The sequence below is a fragment of the Anopheles stephensi genome, chromosome 2, assembly GCF_013141755.1.
Source record: "Anopheles stephensi strain Indian chromosome 2, UCI_ANSTEP_V1.0, whole genome shotgun sequence".
NCBI classification, from domain to species: domain Eukaryota; kingdom Metazoa; phylum Arthropoda; class Insecta; order Diptera; family Culicidae; genus Anopheles; species Anopheles stephensi.
The window spans coordinates 61,767,994-61,790,381 of NC_050202.1; the positions used below are offsets into that span (position 1 = coordinate 61,767,994).

Genomic DNA, 22,388 nt, shown 5'->3' on the forward strand with positions numbered 1-22,388 from the left:
ATGGTTGATCTCCTCCTTCTTCAGAGGAGGTAACATACAAATGTTTCATCAAACCCGTCGGTACTAAAGCACACACCTTTTCGGCTTTTCGCAGGCCAATCAAGTCGAAGTAGGCGACCACCATCGAAGTTAGACGAAAAAAATTGGCATCCATTAATAATAAAAAAACATAACAAATCCTTCATGAAAAGGATTCCTTGGGTACGGTGAGCAGGAATATAAATTACCCAAGGTCCCATAATTTATGACATAGAGGTACACAACAAAACAACTGACGAGCTTACGCGGTCGGGCTAACGGCCAATCTTCCACCGGGGCATGTCCGGGGAAGTCTGCTTTTTTTTGTTGGGTTCGGTTGCTCCATATCGATCAATATCTTTGAGTGAATAATATTGTCGTTTCGCTTCGGCTGCCCAAATCAATCACATCGTTCAAATGCTGTTGGTCGGAATGCTCTACCTTCTTTCTAGCTTGAAGTTGGATTCGTTTCGGGTCTCCCCTCGAACCTTCTTGGAGCTGGTGTGCGGTTAGTTGATGTTGATCGCTCAACTTGATCAAGAATTTGATTCTCTTCCGTCTGTTTTTTTCTTCGGGGTTCCCAAGCCAATAAGCAGATCAAATTCCGGTTTCCGATATTTAATGAACCGCTTTTCATCACTTTCTCACCGACTTGGATCAATGCTATTGTTGGTCACTGTTAGAGGTGGAAATTTTACGAGTGGTTAAGATTTCCCCCGAAAAACAACCCTTCCTGGAACTAGAAACTCGGCGCGGGCTTTGTGTTGATGAAGCGCTACCCAGCTCACCCTGGGACTGGGTCGGGCAGGTTCTAAGTTCGCTGGTCTGGTTCACATTTCGTGGCCGTCACCTGTCTGAGAGCATCACGTGCAGCAGAAAACAAAAACTCTGTTAGGGGGAAATCAATAAAAAATCACACGAATCGGTTGGTTGATTAAATTTTTCTCGATTTTTTTTACTACAGACATAGTGGAGCGATGAGAGACCGATTTTAAATGATAATAAAACGGTGAAGAAAACGGAGACGAGAGGTCCGTTTCGCTTTCGAAACCCCAAAAAAATCCCAAAGAAAGGGATTTACAACAAGAGACCGGCACAAGAAGCTGATGGAAATGTTTGAAACGATGATGATTTGTTGACACGTTCCAGTCGGAGAACGTCCTTCCTCTTGCTCGTTCTCTCCAAAGTCAATTCATCGATTATTTCAGATCGGTCGGCCCAATCGTTCCAGTGCCGGCTTTTCCCGTTTTGCTTCGATTTTTTCATTCGTACCAAACGGTTATAAATGGTTCGATATTTCTTGCCCTTTTGGACGGTCCTTTTGGAGTGTCTCTGCGAACCGTCGTTTGATCTTGCTGTCTGCAACGACATTGGCAGGTCGTCTCTCACACACACACACACACACAAAAGTTCTCACAAGCTCACCGTGCTTAGGAGAAGAAAAAAAACAAACCAAAAACTGGAACGAGTTTGGCCTTAACGATCTACTTCGGGGCTACTTTCTTTCCAGCGCGTATCACGAACCCTTTCACCAATGCCCGTTGCCATGGCTTTTCTCCAGAGCTCCAGTGGGCCAATGTTTATGAGCGGCATCGTTTGATTCTGCCTCTCTGTCCGATGCCGCGTTCAAATGATAGGATGCAGAACCACTTTAATGCCACCCTACTACTTAAAGGAGAAAGACCGGCACAGGTGGTGCCATCACCGGAGCAATCGATGCGTCTTATTTTTATGGCGATCGAATCGGTTCTCGGCTGGGGATTATGGTTGAACCGAAGAAATAAATGAACGATTTCAACGTTGAGGCCGAAACGTTTTGTTCTAATCAATTAATCCCGACACTGAGCCGATGGCTTCTCGGCGGCGGTTTATTATTAGGTTACAATATTTTAATTGGACGTCTGATTAACATTTATCTCTGTTTGCTGCTTTGGGGAGGTTTTGGGAAGGTTTCTCAAGGTCAGTATAATTAATGCAATAACGAATGATCATTCCGTTATCGCGTTGGTTTCATGTTCAATAAATGAATAAATATTTACATCAAGCATTAATCATCAATAATTTTGAAACTTGTTCTCATATCTCCATGTCAGAGATTAAATACAAGACAAACACATCCAAAAAACATCGGACTTAATTCCCTATTGTAGTTTATTACAAGCTAAGACTCAATGCTTCCGGCACCGGACGCTGTTCATCTACGTCAATCGCTACTTCCATAACTGTTCCGTTCAAAAATAATAGTTCGGCGGTTTTGTAGTTTGTCACTTTATTCAAACTCAAAAACGGGTCCGATCACTAGGCCTGCGCTATCTCGACTAATCTGACCCTGCGACGATCACGACACCGTTCTCACGCTCTCTCTCTCCTCTAGCACTCCTATCGCTCTCCTATCGCTTGGTGCCCAATTAACAATTTTGAGATCCAGATGACCGCTGTCACCTGGACATCCCCCCGCCCGTAACCCAGTGTATCCTTACTGGCGTTACCCTTTACTCTACTTCCAATACAGCAAGATTGTGTACTGCTCGCTTGAACCTTCCGTTCTGTGTGCGTACCCAAACCTGGCGTACCCGTCCGTCTCCTGCCTTTATGACCTCTTCAACAATTCCCCGCACCCATTGCTTTCTACATTTGCCATCTACCACATAGACTAAGTCACCTACTCCTAGCGATCGATTATCCCCAAACCACTTCTTCCTTTGATTCAGAGTGGGAGCATACTCTTTTACCCATTTTTCCCACATTAGATCTGCAAGTTGCTGGGACCTCTCATATGTATCACGCATCGCTATCTTAGGGTTAGTAGGGGGGACGACGCGTTCGTCTCTACCATGCACTCCACGCAGAAAATGGTTAGGTGTTAGTGTCTCTTCGTCACTTCCATGTTGCGACACTGTTACTAACGGTCTGGAATTGATGATGTCTTCGGCCTCCAGAACGCTGGTTTGCAGAATCTCGTCAGTAAGGCGTCGCCCATCGTCAAGGGCCTTCAAAACGTCTTTCACCGACCGCACGAGACGCTCCCACACCCCTCCCATATAGGGTGCTGCTGGAGGATTGAACGTCCATTTGGTCCTAGCATTCGTCATCTGATCAGCACAATCCTCATCGATCGCGGTGACTATCAGCTTGCTGGCACCTTGGAAATTGGTGCCGTTGTCCGACAGGAATTCCATTGGCCAGCCTCTACGACAGACGAAACGTCGGATGGCCATCATGCAGGACTGCGTAGTCAGCTCACTGGCAACTTCGAGATGGACGGCTCGGACCACCAGGCAGGTAAACAGCACTATCCAGCGCTTCTCCGAACGTCTTCCAACGGTCACGGTAAACGGTCCGAGATAATCAACTCCAGTGAAGCTGAAAGGTCTTAAAAAAGGCGTTAGACGTTGAACAGGTAAGGGTGCCATCCTCGGCACCTTCGGACGGTTCCGGTGCACCTTGCACCACACACACGCCGATGATACTCTCCGAACTGTAGCGTCTAGGTGTATTATGAAGTACGCTCGACGGAGCTCGTTCTTTACTGCTTCGCGGTAGCCGTGACCACTTCTCTCGTGGTAATGACGCACGATGGACTCTGTAATCGGATGCTTGTCTGGTAAGATCACCGGAAATCGTAGACTAAACGGAAGAAACTTGGCTTGCTCAGTTCGTCCTTCCATCCGTATAAGTCCGTCCTCATCTAGCAATGGAGATAGCTTATAGAGCGGGCTACCCTTGTCGAGGCTCATCCATTGTTCTGAGGGGCGACCCATATTCTTAGTCAGAACCTTGATCTCGTCTACAAAGCATTCAGATTGTGCTACTCTCATCAATAGCTTCTCAGACTTGTCGTACTCGTTTTGCTGAAGAGGGGTTCGCCGGCTTTGTACCTTTGCGTTCAATAGTAGTCGTAGATGATTCTCCGTCGCTCGCAACGTCTCGAGGGGTTCTCCTTTTGCTTTCCTGCGGCAGTTCGAAATAAATCGCAGTACACACGCCACGGTACGCACCAACACCGTCCACTTGGAAATACGACTGGCGTCTATAAGTGCTCCAGGTACCATCACGTCATGTATCAGCAAGTGTACTCGTATCTCCTCCGCGGTGTTAAGCTCCGGCTTCTGTTGAGGCGGCCATTCGTCTTCGTTCTTGCTCAAAAATGCAGGTCCATGTATCCATACACTCTCATCAACGGGGCTGTTGGTCTTTCCCCATTTAGTGATTACATCTGCTACATTTTCACTCGACGGCACCCAACTCCAATCCTCTACGCTGCTATTACTGAGAATCTCTCCTACTCTCAGTCCCACGAACTGTTTGTAACGTCGCACATCCGATCTTATCCAGGACAACACCACTTTGGAATCTGTCCAGAAGAACTGTCTTGAGATAACCAGATGATGGGACTCGATAACGGTTTTCGCCAGTCGAACACCCAGCACCGCCGCTTGAAGCTCCAAACGCGGTACTGACAATGGTTTAAGGGGTGCAACCTTCGACCGACTCATCACCAACGTACAGCATACTTTGCCATGCACGATTGCTCTTAGGTAAGCCACGCATCCAAAGGCCGTCTCGCTGGCATCTGTGAAGACATGAAGCTGGATGTCTGATACGTCTTGGGATCTTGAGTCTCCGAAATAACATCGTGGTATCTGCAACGATTTTAGACTCATTAATGATTTGATCCACAACATCCACTTCCCATGTGACTCCGCATCTATCGCTGTGTCCCAATCACATCCCGATCTCCAGAGGTCTTGTATGAGCATCTTTCCTCGTATTGTTACTGGTGTGATGAAACCCATCGGATCGAATTGAGCCATTACTACACTCAATACGACACGTTTCGAAGGACGGATGGTACCTGTAACATACTTGCTCAATTCCATCTCGGTCGTGGCTTCAAAACAGAAGACGTCTTCTTGAGGTTTCCAGCATATTCCCAGCACTCGATCGAATGTTGACTCCTTATCATCCGTAAAGCGAAGAGTTGATGTCGCGTTCCGCTCTTCCAAAGCTTCCAGAAACTCCATGCTGTTTGAAACCCAATTACGAATGTGGAACCCTCCACGGGAGTGTACGTACCTCACATCCTTCGCCAACTCAACCGCTTCGCCAACGCTGTCTGCACTGTCGTAATAATCATCCACGTAATGATTCCCGATGATTGCTGACGCTGCTCCGGGAAACTGTTCGGCGAACTCCCGAGCATTCAGGTTCTTCACGTACTGTGCTGAGCAGGGCGAGCAGGTAGCACCAAAGGTCGCAACGTCCATCACGTACACACGAGGTGCTCCGCAGGGCTTTGTTCCAAATAGAAATCGCTGAGCATGTTTGTCTTTCTCACAAATCCGTAGCTGATGGAACATCTCCTTGATGTCCCCTCCAAACGCGATGGGTTTCTCACGGAATTTACAGATGATCTTCGGAAGCGGGACCAACATGTCCGGTCCTTTAAGCAGTAGAGAGTTTAAAGATACTCCATCTACTGATGCTGCAGCATCCCAAACAAGTCTTATCTTGTCTGGCTTCTTTGCATGTTGTACCACGTTCAATGGTAAATACCATACCGGTTCATAGGCGCCTTCGACTAACTCCGACTCCGCTAGCTCGTGAGCATATCCTTTGTCTTGATACTCTTGTATCATCCGACATACCGCAGTGTTCAGATCCGGTTTCTTACTGAGCTTTCTGGACAGTTGTAGCATTCTCTTCTCCGCCATGGGGTAGCTTTCGGGAAGTTCTCGAACATCATCACGCCACAACAGTCCCGTTTGAAACCGATCTCCTACTCGACACGTGGTTTTCTCTAGGATATCTCTAGCTCGTTGTTCTTCGTTCGCTATTGGCGGGTTGTAGTTATCGCTGCGAAGCTCTTCCAGCTGGTATTGTTGTTTCATCATGTCGTGCAGCTGTCTGTTGTCCAAAGACTGGATCTGGTGCATATTTACGGGAACGTTATACACCTTACGATATCCATCGACACCGTACACCGTCCATCCTAGCTTGGACCTTACAGCTATCGGTTCTCCGCGGTTGCCGATTCGAGTTTCCAAAGCTGCAAACAAATCTATGTTATCCAGACCAATAATCATAGATGGCGCTTCATTAGGGTGGTCCAGCACTGGAACGTCTGAAAGATGTTTATATTTCTTGATTACTTCAGCTACTGACTTTTTTGGCTTAGGCAGTAACAGCTCTGATACAGTTCTAACGTTCAGTAGATTCCACCTTTCTGACGAACCCTGGGCTGAAGTTTTCAACGAAAATCTCTTTGAATCATGTTCTTCACGCTTGATGCTGTTCGTCCACGAGATAACCAGCGGTTCCGTTGGTCCAGTAACATTCAGTCGTTTGGCGACTCCGGCTTCCAGCAAAGTTCCCGACGACCCTTCGTCGATAAAGGCGATGACATCGACACTGTTTCGTTCCGCATATAGTGTAATCGGCATCGTGCGATAGATGACAGTTCCAGGGCTAGCTGTTTCTGAGTGAACTTGGAGAACTTCCTCTGCACAGTGCATTAATGTATGATGTCTACTGTTACACCCTTCTACCCGACATTTGTAAGCAATTTTACATTTACCGCGGCAGGAACGGGACAAACACAACTTACATATTTTGAGCTTCTCCAATGTTTTGAAACGATCGACTAGCGTCATCTCCTTAAACTGGTCACACTCCTTGAGGCTATGCCCTGTGTTGCTGCACACCCAACAGGTCATCTTGAGCTGGTTGACTCCACTATTTTCCAAATCATGCACGTTGTTGCGCATTTGGACTGCATTCGATTTCACTGGTCTGGAGCGTTGTTTCAGAGCTTCGTACTTCCCTGCTTTCTGACTGCTCACCGGTGTACAATCAGTCACTTCAGAAACTTCGTCGATCACTGTCTGAATGTATTCTCCGAAAATTGCCATAACACTTCCCTCTTTGTCACGTTTGAAACGAACCCACTCCACCTTGCATCTCGGAGGAAGCTTGTCAATAAGCTCTTCTACCAGGAATGGATTATTTTGGTGGTCTGTCATGTTGCTTGCTACCAGATGGTCACATAACTGCTTCACTTTAAACCCAAACGTGATAAAACTCTCCAAATGATTGTCTGTAGGCGAAGGCGTTTCGCGGACTTTACGTAGCAGGTTTTCTAGCAACTTTCTTGGTCTTCCAAACCGACTTTCCAGCTCCTTGATCACTCCCGGCACCGCATCAGGGAAGATGAGTCTGCCTTTCACAGCCTCCAATGCTTCTCCACCCAGACTATCCATCAAACGCTTCATATTCTCGATATTGTTCAACCCACACTCTTCCGTTGTTGTTTTGAAGCTGCTGATGAAAAACGGCCACACATCTGGTTCTCCACAGAACTTGGGAAGTGCCAAAGAAATAGTTTTCCTGGCCGCTGCTTGATCTTTTGTTATGCGACGTGAAACCTTCGGTTTCTCTTCCGTGATGGAATCCAAAGATTCCTGCAATTCCCGTAGTTCCATTTGATGTTGTTTTTTCAGTTCAATCAGCTCCTTTCGCAATGCCATTTCGGTAGCGTGCTTGGATTTCTCAGCTACGATCAGTTGCTCTAAAATCGTAACGTTACCATCATTGTTCTCATCAACGAGTTCTTGCGAAACGTTAACAGCAACTTCATCCATCTTCTGAGCATCAGCTTCCTGCACCTTCGCTGTAGATCTCCGTACTCTCGGCATTGTTTAAACTAAACGGACACAAACGTTTTCTGCCGAAATACCTGACGATGCGCACGAACTAACAATGTCCACACAAAACGACACACAATGCTTTCATCGGTAAACGTTGTACACTTTCAAGCTGCGCAGCGCACGCCACTCCGATTCCTGTTCAAACACGATTCTTCCTAGAAAGGCACGAACTCACACTCGGCACAATACGGTTTGTCCGGCGTACCGGTAAACGCTGTACACCTTCACGCTGCGAGCGCACACAACCACGATACACGAATGTACACGCTTGCACGTGTTTCTTCCTAGAATACACGAACGCAACGCGGAACACTCTGTACTTTTCACGACGACCTGGTAAGCGTTGTGCACTTTTTCAAACCGTGCAACGCACACGACGACCCGATGTACTGCTCCTTAGCGTTCTCGTTAAACGATGTGCACTTCCTTAAGCTACACAAACGCACACACGGACACACTATACATTCCCTTCGTGCTCGTAAAACGCTGTGCACTTCTCTGAACTACGCGACGCACACGACGACACTCTGTACAGTTGTCCGACGCACTGGTTAACGCTATGCACTATCTACACAACGCACACGACGACGCACTATATTTTACCGACGTGCTGGTAAAAACGCCACGCTCTGTCCTAAGCACACAACGCACACGGATTGTATAGTCTCTATGTCCTGTTTTCCGCGTCTTTAGCGCACTATACTTGGCCGTTTTTGAGAATTGTTCCGTTCAAAAATAATAGTTCGGCGGTTTTGTAGTTTGTCACTTTATTCAAACTCAAAAACGGGTCCGATCACTAGGCCTGCGCTATCTCGACTAATCTGACCCTGCGACGATCACGACACCGTTCTCACGCTCTCTCTCTCCTCTAGCACTCCTATCGCTCTCCTATCGCTTGGTGCCCAATTAACAATTTTGAGATCCAGATGACCGCTGTCACCTGGACACATAACCATTTTAAGACGTTTCTCAGGGCGATTTGGAGACAATTTTAACTCGATGGGTAGGCGTACGGTGACTGCAGAAAATCCCCTATTGCATACTTCCACGCGTTTGATGAATAGAAAATCCATCAACACAATCAAACAAAGTGTTCGGAGCACCGATTGGAGACACAGTAATCGGAAAGATGACAGCCAGGATTTCATCCAGGCGCATCCAGGCCGCCACATTTCGCGAAACGCACGGAATTGAATTCGGTCTTGCTTTCTTCGTAAATCCTTTCCCCAGCTCCGCAAAACAAAGCGTAGCGCATTCTTCATTTGAGCGCTGGAATCAGCGATGGTTGTATCGGAAAATGGGATGGGAAAAAAATCTTCCATTTTCATCCACGATAAGCCTTCGGCATCGGCCTTCATCGCTGTCTCATCGCTGCTCGATCGATTTTCGGTATCGCCTTCACAGAAGACAGTTTGGGTCCTGTGTTCTCCTGTGCTGTGTATCGATAGCAGCAGCACGGTGGGATTAATTTTCCCCCAGCCTGAGCGGGGAAACCGGGTCGTAGGGCATTGGGTCATTGGGGGCGCACACACACACAAGCCAGCCGGGCAAGCAGAGAGAAAACAAACAAACAGGCCCACAGCACGCCACCAGCCGAGTATAAATCCAGTAAAGAGAATTATCTTTCGATTACGTTGCCATCTATCTTAATGTTTCGATGCCAGTGGCCCGGGCTAAGGAAGCTCCCGTGCGGAATCCAGCCGGGAACCGCCTGTTTTTTTGCCGTCCAAGCTACAACAATCTCAAGGATGGTATAAGGTTGGGTGTGTGCTTGTTTGTTGGGGAAGGCATTCGATCGGAAAAATCGAACTTCATTTTCTTCATTGCGCACACGGTTCGCGTGCTTTTCCGCTAAAGGGGCTAAAGGAAAGAAAACAAATGTACAAATGCACAGTCTTTGGAATTCATTCGCTGAAAGGCAGCTAGCGATTCTTTGCAAGAAATCCATCCAGCGTCGAACAGGACGTCCTTCAAAGCTTTCTCCTTCCCGTTGGGTAGGTTAGGTTCTGTGTGGCGCGCGTTGAAGACTTCCCTTACGTCGGTGTGTTTTGGCTTCCAAACGGTTCCGTCCTTCTTGAGGGTCAATCGAATGAAACGGTGAGCTTGGTATTATGATTTTGCTTGTTTTAGTCAACTATTTTTCGCAGAGATTGTTTTGTACCTGACAGCTGCGATGATAAAAATCTGATCGGACAAAGCAATTTTAGGGGTAGGGATTCAAATCATCGCTCCAAACTAGACAGAGGTACATTTTCCTTTTAAAATTTCAAAAAAATCGATTTAATGTCCCTTTTTTCTCCCAGAAACGCTCGAAACAGAAAATGTCCCTGTCTTAAGCATATTGCATATACCGCTTTTGCCAGCCACTAGCCTTCAAAACCATGACCTGCACCGTTATTGATTTCCGTCCAACACGCGTTGGAAGGTTGCGGTTTCCGTTCCCCGTACAACAGCGGTCGGGCTGACGTATGATTTTCTGTAATTGCATATTAGCATGCCTGACACTAATAATCGGACCGTGTGCGAGTCGATTGTGCGACGGTAAGAAAGCTCGACCGCTACACACTCGCCTCGATACACAATCATTCGGGATGATGGATTAGCGTTTGATACGAATTGGGGATAGAAGTACTATAGACTTTTGGGCTACCGGCACCAATCTTTGGCTCGAGGGTTGCGTGTGAATTTGTAATTAAAATGTAAAGGTAATAAAGCTGGCACACCATCATGTGCAAAGAAGTAGTTGAATACACAACCCACCTATTTTCGTGGGGTTGCGAGCAATAAAACTGTTATCGTAACAATGTGTCCCCAATCCCGGCCAGCGGTCCCGGCTGGCGAGTAGAATCGCTCGGAATCACTTACCATTTTCATCGCCAATGATAGAGCTGGCTGCGGCTAGGTTTATCCTTCCGGTGGCCACAATCGATAGCAACAGTAGCACCGGCAAACACCTCCACGGCACTTTTGTCACGTACTTGGCCATGTTTGCCCCGCCGATTCTTTTTTTTTTTTTTTGCTTCACACCGGGCGCTTTTGTTTCACATCCACCAAAACCCCACCAACTTTCACTGCATTGCTTCACTGGCACCCCCAAATTGGCACCGGCAAACGCTGCCAACTACACTGGGCAGCAACAGCAACACTTTTCCTCCCTCGAGTGGTTAAAAAGGCAAACAAAAGAAACTGAAAAGACTAAACACTCTCACACAAACGCGCGCACTGGTAGGATTCCGCTTCTGCTTTGCATCGCACACTTCCCAGAACTTTCGGTGGACACTTTGACGGTGTTGTACTTGAACTCCTTTTCGGTTTTAATATTTATTTTGTTTTAAGCTAATAAATTTTTCATAACACTACACTCACAGATTCACTCACTGACTGCTCACATCACTGCTGCATTCACACTCGTGCATTGAAGCTGTTTGGAAGAAAACGAGAAGAGGCGCGTTAGGTTAAAGCACTGGGTTATTGGTTGATTCGAACACACGCTCACGTCAAACCACAAACTGTCACCCTTCGATACCGGAACCGGATAAGGAAACACCTGAATTTGATAGTAACCAGCCTGACCTCAACCTGGTCCGTCTGGCCTTGTGTTGTTGCAGGCACACTGCCACGAAGTCTTGCGGTACGCTCCTAACACTTGCTCTCGAAAGCCCCGGACATTATTGTGACCGATCGAGTATCGCCGTGTCGATGGACAGTAAACTTGCGGCAGAGCCAGGTGTGACGCCAAATACCATGAAGCCACCCTTGCCATCTTGCTCACCTGCTAGCAGCCTGTTGTCTGCTATCCTTCCCTTTTATTACCAATTTTCTCTTCTCTTTTTTCCACTGTTTTGATTAACTCTCGCCTGTTGAGAAGGTGTTTTAAAGTATTTAACAAACTTTCGTTTTTTTAGCCTCTCTTCCATTTTTTCTGTTAAAAAAATCACTCTTCAAGAATTTTCTTCCAGCAACAGCACGTTAAGTACTTCCAAGTACTTTATCCCGATTTTCTGATTTTTTTCTCCTTTCTCTCCTAACTGACCTGCACGCTTACTATGGTGATGGAATTTATATTCACCCATCTCTCGGAACTCTGGGAGCATTCTACTGGATCGAAATATTTTTCCCCAAACTAAGGCGTAGGCTGAAACAGGAAAGGAACGAAATAACACACAGTTTGTTGAAGTTAAACTTTTGAACTTTTCGTACCCCGGGGTTTTAAAACAACAAACCAAACGGTTCGCTTGAAGGTGACGAAAGTGTGCCGGGCATTTTTTCCACAAACCTTCGTTAAGGTGAGTGAGTGGGAAATTTATTAACTTCCTGCTGTGCATTATGGGCATAACCAGCCGTTTGTGTCTTCTTTCGCTCTATAGAAGGATGAATATCCGTTCTTGTGATAAGGAAAACCCGATAGCAAGTTATGGTATTTTCGTGGAAAAAAAATTGAGCTCATCGTAGAAGGTAGCTTTGAGGAAAACGGATGACCTTTTTCGGGTGGTTCCAGCCGTCGATTCGAGCAATATATTGGAGAAACTTTCGCCGGAATGAGGAAAACGAACACCAGTTTTCCTCTCCCTTATGGTCAAGGGAAGACGATAATTGATTAGTTAATTATAATTGATCGGGTGTGACGTAAGTGAATTCCAATCGCTTTCGGTGGCAGTGGGCAAATAATAACTTATTATGCCATGGTATTACCAACACCATGTAATGAGGCATCGATCTTCGGCCTCATTTGGGGGGTGTGGGGGAAACTTTTTTGCTTCCTACCCCCATTACACGCATGCTTATTTGCTTGATTTGTATTCTGAATGGAACGTGGGGAAAAGTTTTCCCGGTCCGAGTTTAGCCGAAACTTAGACCTTAGTGTCTAATTAATGAATCTCGTTATGATGGAACACGAAACAATAAGACTATCGGTTTTGATGGAGAGGTTCAGAAGAAAATTATGAAACAATTTTCTTAAGAAATATTTTTTTTGCAAAATAATAGCGAGAAAAGCCTCGTCTATTAGTTAATTAAAAATAGTCTCCAAAAATCCACTTGCCAACTAAATGGTTTAAACTTCCATTCGAACCCCACCGAATGCCAATGAAACAGAGCGAGGAACGAATCCTCTTAACCACACTTACAAAAATATGGAAATTTGGGGTTTGCGAAAAGCGAAAAGCTCACCCTAGTTTTATGAAAAACCGTGGGACCGTGTTCAAGTCGTTCCGTGCTAGCCCAAAAGTGGAAACAAAACCTCGGTAAGCTCATCTCACCGGGATTAACCATTTTGCCGCTGTCTCTTAGCGGCCCGGTACACTACATTTCTACAAGGGAGAATATTAGATTAAACCAAGAAACAAAAAAGCGAATCCCAACATCCTGTCCCCGGAATTGGTGTATCATGATGTTGCGCGGTTTATTTTATTCTCCTGAAATAAAAATTCCTTCATCCCGCGGTGTAAGAACGTTCCTGGTGTTGCTTTTTTTGTCCTCCTTCTCCCCTATTTTGTTGGTCTGTATGTATGAGTGGTGCTTTCTTGCGATAGAAAATGACCACCAGTAGCACCGGGAAAAAACACGGGCACCAGGCAAAGCACCTATCGCATTTCAAGGGTTTCGTGCTCGGTTTCGGGACTCTTCTCTGGCTGCCTTCCGTTCGTGGGGCGAAGTGATAGCGCGCACGAAGGATTAAGTCAGCTTACTGCCGGATCTCGCCCATTTTTATCCGTGGTAAAGGGGATCGTCGGGTGGTGACCGATTTTGGGCCAGCTTTGGGGTTAATTTTTTATTCGTCAAAGCACTTGACTTCGTTGTATTTACCTTTGGGAAAGTCGTACCGAAGCACCGAAGAACTGCGGAGGATTAAGCATAAATACTCGTGTGTGTGTGTGTTGGCTGTGATTGTGCGCTGTATTAGGTGCTGCAACTGCAGCAATCACCGCGACCCACTTCGATCGATCGAAATAAGTACATTTAGTTTGATCGTCATTGTTCTTCGGGTCGGAACCGGAGTAGGCAGCCGACCTTCGAGTGATATGTTTTTAATTTGCCTAAGTGATTTCGACAGTCGAAAGGAAGCGTACGTATGCGAAAAACACACTCACAAAAATAGCACACGGATTTCCATCAAATCGGGTTTTTTTTTTCAATTCGCAGTCCACAATCGGGTGCATGGATTCGGTGTGCGCTCGCTAAGGCGGGAAAACTTTTTTAATTTATAATCCATCCCGCCTGTTTTGGGAGCTTTGTTTTGCACGCCTTGGAGCAGTCTCTCTTTGTAGAAAACGAGGGTTTTGAGCTTTTGTGGGTGTGTGTGTGTGGGGGGGAGGGGGGGGGGGGGTTGGATATGCAAAACTACGCGAATAGGTCGGAATGGGGCAACAAAAGTCTCTCTCTCTCTCTTTCTTCCTTTTGTTTTGGAGCAGCACGAGCGTATTAAATTTGTAGCAACTTTTGAGCCCATTTTTTTCGTGGCTTTAGCCTCTGGTTTGATCCCGGTTTTCATAAAGCCCGCGCAAGGTGTACATCGAGCGAGATAAAGGTGAATTATACTGTCTTCTGTACTGAGAGGCGAATGAAGTCTCAAAGACCCAAAGCCTCTATAAATAAACGAAAAAAAAAACTGTCTTCTGTACTGATTGTTTGGTTTTTTTGCACACTGAGCGAAATAAGTATAGCAACACCTTGGTTTTGTTGGCTGATTTTCATCATCATCAAAAGCAACATTTCGACTTTTAATTTTAATCAACGGATTACAACAAATAGCTATATTTAATAACATTCTTAAGTTATTTGCAGGAAGTGTATGGGTAACTATTTCAAATTCTTTCTATATGTGGCCAACATATGTTTTATGCTTAATCAGTTATCAGAATCCCCCAGTACGATGTTACAGCTTGTTAAAGCTGTCTAGATTGTTTTCCAGCTTAATAAAGGTGAGTAGGATGGATATTTTAAGGCTTTATAATGGACTAACCAATAAAAATTCTTCCAAATCTTGTGTGAAAATCATTCTTATGTAAATGAACCGTGGCATTTTTTTTGCTTCTTATCGAAAGCTAGGAAACTTCCAAGACTCGCCATGGTCGAGAAAGACTATTTGTAACATTTAGATACCCTTCGACTTCAATCTCGTTTAGATTGATGCCAATGGAAGCTGTCCTTGGTGTGTAAAAGCTTCTCAAGTTATCCAAACACCAGCATCACTGTTCCAACTCATATCAGAATCGGGTTAGTCACGCAGATCTTTCCCAAAAGTGTTCTAATTATCGAAACCATCAAGGGTGAACATTATTTCATTAAAAAAAACTCCACAGATTAACCATCATCCTTAGGGGAGATATTCTTTTCGGCGATCTTTAGCCGATTCGGGTTATGATGCTCAGTTAAGTTGTACTGATCGAGACTCTGAGGGCTCTTCAATCGCTCGTTGCTTGGCAGAATATGGTACGAATTTCTCGTGGTCACTTGCCATTGCAATTCTACACGAGTGAAGGATCTAACTTTCTACAAAAATCTGCATATACTGCATAGCAGTCATCACCTCTCATTTATCACTGTTCTGCCACACTTAAGGACATTTTCAAGCACTGTACGCCTGTACGCCTGGCGGTCCGGTCGAGTCGCCGCCAGTCTTCACACGGCAGGACAGGGGTTCAAATCCCATCTCGATCGCCTCCCCATACGCAGGGCTTTTGACTACTTTGCCACGGGTAAAATCAAGTCACAGAGCGCCAGATATGGCAGGCCGAGACCTCACAAGGCTGTAGTGCCAAGGAAGGAGAAGAAGAAGTACGCTTTTGGCAACTAATTGGTAGATAATACAACCGATTTCGGTTGAAGTGGTTAAGCAAAAAAGGGGTTTGGTTTTGGTAGCCAAAAAGGGTTGAGTTGGCCGCAACTGAATCAAAAACGAGAATGAAAATTGTCAAAAATTGAGCAGGAAGCTTCGTTAGCTTTGTGGTGCTATTTGTATTTTGCACCCTTTTTCACGAATTCGACTTAAATTAAGACGGCTCGTAACAATTTTAACATTTGGATTTCAAAAGTAAAAAAAAATATTAACATTTCATACTAAAACTAGAAAAATCTATGAAAATATTGCCAACAAACTAAGGTGTTGCCATTCTTTTTCCACCCAGTGTAGGTTCATCTGTTCTGCCACAAGAAAACCGTTTCCGTTGACGAAGATTTCGGGCTGTTTTTTGGTCTCGGCGCTTTAAAGTTTGGACGATTTTGTAGCTCCTCTCTTTTTGGGCCACGTGCAGCTGTTTAGACTTTATTTTTTGTGCTCTTCATTTATTTGTTTTTATTTTGAAATTTACTCGCCGTAAGCGGGCCCTAACCTAACCCGAAGCTCGTATTTTGCTGTAAATACGCTCACGGAAGCTTTTTTTTGTTTGTTGTGCTTCGGTTCGTCCGACCACCACCAAAACCAGAAGCAGAAATAATAAAATGGGTCCACCACCACCACCAGCACCGGTGATACAAAGTGCCGGTAAGGTAAAAAGTAAATCATCTCCCTAAATGCGACCACGTGCGCACGTGGGCGCACCAAGGTAAGGGTGCGCGCAAAAAAAAAAGGATATGGCAATTTTTCTTACCGGCATCGGCTCTTATGAGCGAACGAGGAAGAATGGTTGTGTTGGATGCAGTTAAAACGTCTATAATTCAAACCGAGGTATCGGTGCGGAGGTCGGTAGGGGGGTTTCTTTTCGCAAGTACAAATGAAATGAATCTGAAGGATTCGGCGTGCCGGGTTCGTTGGAAGGACTTTTAAAGACGGTTCCACGTCTGCAAATGTCTAATGAAATTCTTCGCCTCTTTTCGTATTTTGAATGCGTTGGAAGTGTTTTCCCCCCATTGCCGACTGTTCTGTCCGTCTCTGTCTGAAGTGTGAATTTCACTTTCAAACATGGCGCAATCCAACGTGAAACGAATTCCTTACGAAAAAAAGGGGTTCGTCCGTGTTTCGTTCGCGGTTTTCACCGGTTCGGTTCGATCGACCAATAACTTCAATTTTTGGGTGTAAGGCTCGTTTTTCCCGCTCCTTCTGATCTTCGCCCGTATTTAAAGAGCTTTTGTGTGAGCTTCGGGAAGAGGACACGATAGGGGAACCCGCACCGGGTGGAACTTTCATTTGTGGCAGCAAGGTTCACGTTTACCTGCTTCCCCGAGAGAGCACAGCCAGCATTGCTCTCGCCGTGGAAAACTTGTAAAATGAGTCCCTGGTTCGGTCCGCCGTCCGTCCGTGGTTTATGGGTTTTTGCGGTAAAGGAAGTTGTTACCGCAAATTTAACAATTTCCCTCTTCCTTCGTTGGACAGTTCACGAAAAGCCCGGTCGACGAGATGCGTAACCATCGACGCGAAGAGCGTCTTGCGGAAGCAAAGGAATAAGCAAGGCGGCCCAGCTATTCGGCAGCCGAACGACTGGAAATGCTCCGAAAAGTGGAGGCTCACGAGGAACTTTGGTTCCCTTACAAGCAAAAAGGGTCAATCGGGTTGAATCGTTCCATGTCTTGCGTTGAAAAGCTCGGAAGGGGTTTTAGAAACTTTTCATTCGTAGCGTACAAGAAGGCTCGGCTTTAATGTTGGAGCAGCACCGTGTACGCTGTGAAGCGAATAGAATTGGTGGCTGAACGTGGAAAGTTCGGTGCGACACAAAGAAGGGCCCGTAGAAAAGTTTTTCAATGCTTTCATCGTTTCTGGTTTGTTTTTATTTATGTTTTAAGAACCTTCGTGGTTCTTGGGTAAAGGAAAAAGAATTTACAAAAGTTTTAGTGTGTGATAAATTGTGTTCGGCTCTGTAAGGGCTGTACAAAGGCTGTAGGGTTTATTGATTTTACAATAGAGCTAAACCAACCTTCAACCAACTTTTTATTCTCAACTAAGCAAGCAACTTTAATGTTACTTCATCCAGTACAAAATTTATGCCCGAGTTTGACTCCTGTTTTCAACAAAAGTTTCAAAATTCCACCAACTTTTGCCTCGCATAATTCATCTCATAATCCACACAAATTCTTAACCAGATCAAACACACAGTCCACTCGGCAACAAATGCCGCAAGCTTGGGCTGGCGTGGAAATTCCTGTACGAAAAGATGAATAACAAGGTCATCATCATCGCTAGCCCTATCAGACGGTGCGTAAAATTGCTTCGACGAACGGGCTCCTCCGTTCGTGAATCTTATCATAATCGCGTTAAAAGCTTTTCCACGCCATTTTCTTCACCATTCTCGGTGCAAATGCAAGTCACGGTGTACTTATGAAAGTTGCACTTTATGCTTTTCCGTGTGGAAAAACGGCGCGAGAAGGAGCAGGCAACTTTTAGAGGGAAAGAGAAAGGTAGAGAGTCATTGTTGATGTTTGCCGAGCTTTATCAAGGTAAAAAGGGAAACGATTGTGTGTGTTTGTTTTTCACTTTTAATGCTGTTTTAAGTTTGCTACCAACTAGCTCAACATTCTTGCACCTTAACAACAACGCACGCTATCGTATGCGGCAACGGGTACCCTAAAATCCGTGTTCCCAAACTGCGGACGATAAGGCCGCCCATTCCTTGAAGTGCGGTATGTGCTCACACAAATCGTCAAACATGTAATGTCAGCACTGAGGGTAGGGACGGCTCAGTGCGGTTAATCTTCAACATCCAGCGCCGTAGTTAAAGGTTTCGCGTCCAGTCCGTTTATGCGGTTAGAGCGTTTCTCGGAGCAGCAGAATTTATGTATTCCGCGAACGGCACACGGCACACAAATCGGCAAGTTCCAGGAAACTTTCCCCGTACTAGGCCTAGAGTTTTCCAGTGTGCTTAATGGTGGTGAGGTGAGCTTTGGAAGGCTCCTAGCGTGCTTGCCTGGTGGAAATTTGCATGCAGCTTGTAAGAAGCAGGTGGGGAGCTAAAGAACCTTGAATGTGGGCGTTCTTCTACTCGCGCGAAAGGTTGTAAAGGCCCCTAGCACCCTTGAGTTCTTACATTCCACTCTGTGCTTCCTCATTATTCCACTCTTTTTGCCAGGTCCAATGCGTTTGAATGGAAGTTGCTTGAGCTCGGTCCCTTTTTCCCAACCTACCGGCAATGTCAATCGGCCAATCTGATTGAGGAACGCTTTTTTACCCCGAAAGGTTCTGATTAAGACATTCTTGGAGAGGTTGTTTTAAGACATTTTAGGGATCTGTAACGGACGGTGATTTACGGGATTCGAGGATTCCTGTTTTCAGGTGCTTTAATCCGGAACGATTTGATGGTTGGAGCGCTAGGAGCCATGGCAAGCGGGAATGAAATCGGGCTACGTTAACGATCACTTTAATGGAGCAGGAAATAGACGAGAAATTGGGGAAAAGCGATCTAGTCTATAGAAAATGGAATAGTTTAGGTAGCTTTATCGTAGAATTTATTCCACTGTTCGTTGAACAAAACCCCCTCAGCTGACCTCGCATATATTGCAGATTATTCCAATAGGGGCGCGTTCACTTACGGGTAACTTATGTATTGATAATTATGGAAATTAACTCCACAATTGATGGCTAAACCACCACCATCCCATGGGCCCCGTTTCGTTCCGATACGAATGCTATAAATACCAGAAACTCAACCGGGACCGCGGTGAAACAAATCAATCTCAACGGAATAGCACTATTTTTCCATCACTTAATCCTGGTGGCATGTGTATTGCGTTTGGAGCCCGGTCCCCGGTACGTTAATCCTTGCGATTTATCATCATACATCCTCGGTGCGCCATTTTTCAAACTGCTCACTGCACACGGTATTGCTTATCATCCACACGCACACACATCGATTTTCCATTCAACAAATAGGACACATTAAAACATGCTTTCCAGAGCTTTGCACTGACGTTACGCGAACGATGATGATGATGGTGATGCATAACTAATTTATCATTTAATGGCTGAACAGATCACATTCACGTGTGAAGGAGGTAAACCACACACACACACACTCACAACGCAGAAAAATAAACAATCCGACAATTAACTTCCGGTTGAGATCCTGAACATGGGATGATTTATGCTTTTTAATCAATTTTTCACTCACACACACATGGAGCCACCTAAGCTCTACTTTACTTCCCTTGAGGGAGTTGAGCGATTAGCACAGCTCACTAGATTATAATAATCGAACTAATGATCGTTTTAAACAGTAGGCCTGGAAAAATTGACAGTTGAGGACGTGTTTTTTGAATTAAATTCCCGTACTTCAACGCCAGGTGGTCCAAGAATTCGCTTTCTTGTTCCATTTCCATTTCAAAAATGTATTTCCACACACACCTTTACTTCAAGCTCAAACTCAATCAATCACTTCACGATTTAATCCTTCTCAGCAGAGCAAACAAACAATTTTTGCAGCGCAGTATAACGCATAGTAATGACGCAAGGCACGCACACTGTTTGATGTTTTGTTGTGCTGTGTTTGTTGCGTGCGTATAACTTTTCCATTCGGTTGATGAATCGATGTTGTTCGTTTGTTTGATTATCCTTTAGTTGCCTTTTCTGTACGGGTTGCACCTAAGCTATCCAGTATTCGTCGCTGGAATCTGGTATCCAATCCATACGATGATTTCCCGAGCGAACCAATTTTAAACACAATATTCCGGTACAGTGTAACAGGTAACGAATGTTGAAGTGGTGACCCTTTTTGCGAAACACTTTCTGCTTATTTTGGGGGGAAAACTCGCTCTAGAAGCATTTCACAATACCGCTTCACATCAGCTGCTGGTGCTTTCCACCTTAGTACACCGCCCGCATGCCGGTTTAATGGCTCAACATCCGAGCTTCCGCAACAAGAATGCTTTTACCACTGAAACTCACCCTTTCGGTTTAACGGTACGAAGGTACGCGACCCTTGAGCTAACTTCAGGACATTTCAGGCTCAATCACAAAACCCTTGTCCTTGTTTCTGGACATAGCCCCACACGCACGCACACTCACATCAATTGAATGATATTTCCCACACAAACTGGTTGTTCACTGGTCGCGCGATCAAATGGTGCGTAAGGTACACGCGGCGCACACACACACACGCACTCGTCCCACTGGTACGGTGCTACCGACACGCGTCTTAAACGTTGGCCACCCGCGTCTATGCTGGCAGGAACACGCACGCCTGAACCGATGCCGCGAACCGAAGCGCGTCAGCATTTAAACAGTACTGTGTGTCGGTTGCGGCCCGACACCGAGGCTGCTGCGGTTCCGAATCACGCGCTGCGCCCGTTCTCGTTCAAACTCTCTCCCACGGATCGGTTCGGTTATGTTGCGGGAGGATTGTGCGAGGATTCTCTCGCACGCACGTTATGCTATCGTCGCCACCAGCCGTCGAAGAGCTCTCTCGGGCGAATCGGGTTCGGGTTTTATTTAGTACAACTGCACCGGCCGTGTTTGGGCATTGCGCCGCTGTACTAAAGAGCATCGTTTGGGAGGGTTCTATAAAAATTATGGTGGCGAGTTCACGAGAGAGAGAGAGAGGGAGAGAGAGAGTTACCATGCTCCCGGATATGCAGTTTTATGCTGGAGTAATTTAGGAAGCAACACGCACAATAAGGAAAACAAAAGCGGCCTCAATGAACTGAACTTGGCATTGGAAACATCGGTTCATTGATGAGGATTCTGATGAGGCTTCTGTCGCGTTCGACGTGGGTTACGCTTTGCTGTGACTGTGGGACGATTTTTGATTTTGTTTTTACTGGCATCCGTTTTGGTAAATTTTCCGGTAAGGGGTATAGAAAATGGTTCGGGTTTCTTTTATTTTTGAATTCATTTATGTTTCTTTACGGTTTAGTCGGAATGGCTAATACGGTCGGTCGGAATGGCTGTAGTAATCAAATTTCTGACACTTTTTTGAGTTAAACTCGTTTGAATGTGAATGATTGGCCGGTTTCATAAAATCTTTTGGGCTTTCCGTGACTTGATTTTAGCCCTGTGTACGGGAAGGCGGTCTGGATGGGAATGGGTGGATCGGACACTCTGAAGAAAATCATTGCCCGTCAGTAATGGCAGGTTAAAAGCTCATGAAGTTGCAGACGCAAAGAAAATGGACACATTGTACTAGAGATCTTCATGGAACGCAGCATTTGAATAAAATGTGACCTACCTCATGTATTTTAATTTCACCTGGGTAATATTGAATGTAAATTAAATGTAAAACATTTTAAAGAATGAGCTTGTGATTTAATTTAAATCACTGCCTTTATCTCACCCACAGTCACAGCATTAACACACACATCTCCAGTTTATCACGATTTATGCTATCAATTAAGCGGCCTATAGCAAATCCTGCTTTAACCCTGCAAAAATCAATCTCCCCCTACTTATCCGTCCGTTAATCAATCGTCGCATATAAGAGTGGATTAACGCGGGTTACATAAACCACCGCTTAACAATCTCGCTTCAATTATAATCCCAATTAAAGCTGTGAGCTGCACGCTCGCTCGGTCAATCCATTTAGCGTCATTGGAATTTTATCTCCTATCGCACTAACTCTGCGCGAACCGTTTCGGTCCATATTCAACAGTGCTGATTTGTTGATTGCATTTCAGAGTGTTTTGATTTTATTTTACGCCAAAACGGGCGAGGCGTCCCAGCGCAAAAGCGAAACCCCCTAATGGGGCGGCACGCTTTGTGCGGTGGAGCTGCTTCCAACGAGTCTGCTTCCTAATGTGGCTTTGCTT

At 45.5% G+C, this 22,388-nt stretch overlaps 2 protein-coding genes across 5 annotated transcripts in view; both read right to left on the minus strand.

Annotated features, from left to right (window-relative positions):
* Window positions 1–20,879, minus strand: part of LOC118506593 (nephrin-like) — a 99,996-nt gene extending 79,117 nt beyond the window's left edge. The window contains exons 1-2 of one of the 3 annotated variants that reach the window (XM_036043954.1): window positions 20,653–20,879; window positions 10,590–11,145 (exon numbers count right to left, since the gene is read on the minus strand). In XM_036043954.1, coding sequence (XP_035899847.1) covers window positions 10,590–10,710 — 121 coding nt within the window. In that variant the 5' untranslated portion in view covers window positions 10,711–11,145; window positions 20,653–20,879. Of the gene's footprint in view, window positions 1–10,589; window positions 11,146–19,181; window positions 19,577–20,532 lie in introns of those variants that run through there. The other 2 variants (XM_036043953.1, XM_036043955.1) reach the window with 2 other exon arrangements.
* LOC118506592 lies at window positions 2,146–8,696 on the minus strand. 2 transcript variants are annotated; one of them, XM_036043950.1, is made up of 2 exons: window positions 6,626–8,687; window positions 2,146–6,142 (listed from the first exon to the last, which is right to left on the minus strand). In XM_036043950.1, the coding sequence occupies exons 1-2, from the start codon at window positions 7,710–7,712 to the stop codon at window positions 2,511–2,513; spliced, it is 4,719 nt and encodes a 1,572-aa protein (XP_035899843.1). In that variant the 5' UTR covers window positions 7,713–8,687; the 3' UTR covers window positions 2,146–2,510. The 2 variants fall into 2 exon arrangements, with proteins under 2 accessions (XP_035899843.1, XP_035899845.1); XM_036043952.1 differs by having other exon boundaries at window positions 4,412–4,661; window positions 5,095–8,696.
* Window positions 20,880–22,388: the final 1,509 nt, after the last annotated feature.

What these genes read in the sequence shown, in the direction of transcription:
- LOC118506592 (XM_036043950.1), bottom strand. Translation starts at nt 7,712, where the DNA reads ATGCCGAGAGTACGGAGATCTACAGCGAAGGTGCAGGAAGCTGATGCT. An exon ending in ATTGGAGAAGCTCAAAATAT is followed by an intron (nt 6,143 to 6,625) that starts GTAAGTTGTGTT and finishes AACATCTTTCAG; the next exon opens with ACGTTCCAGTGCTGGACCAC.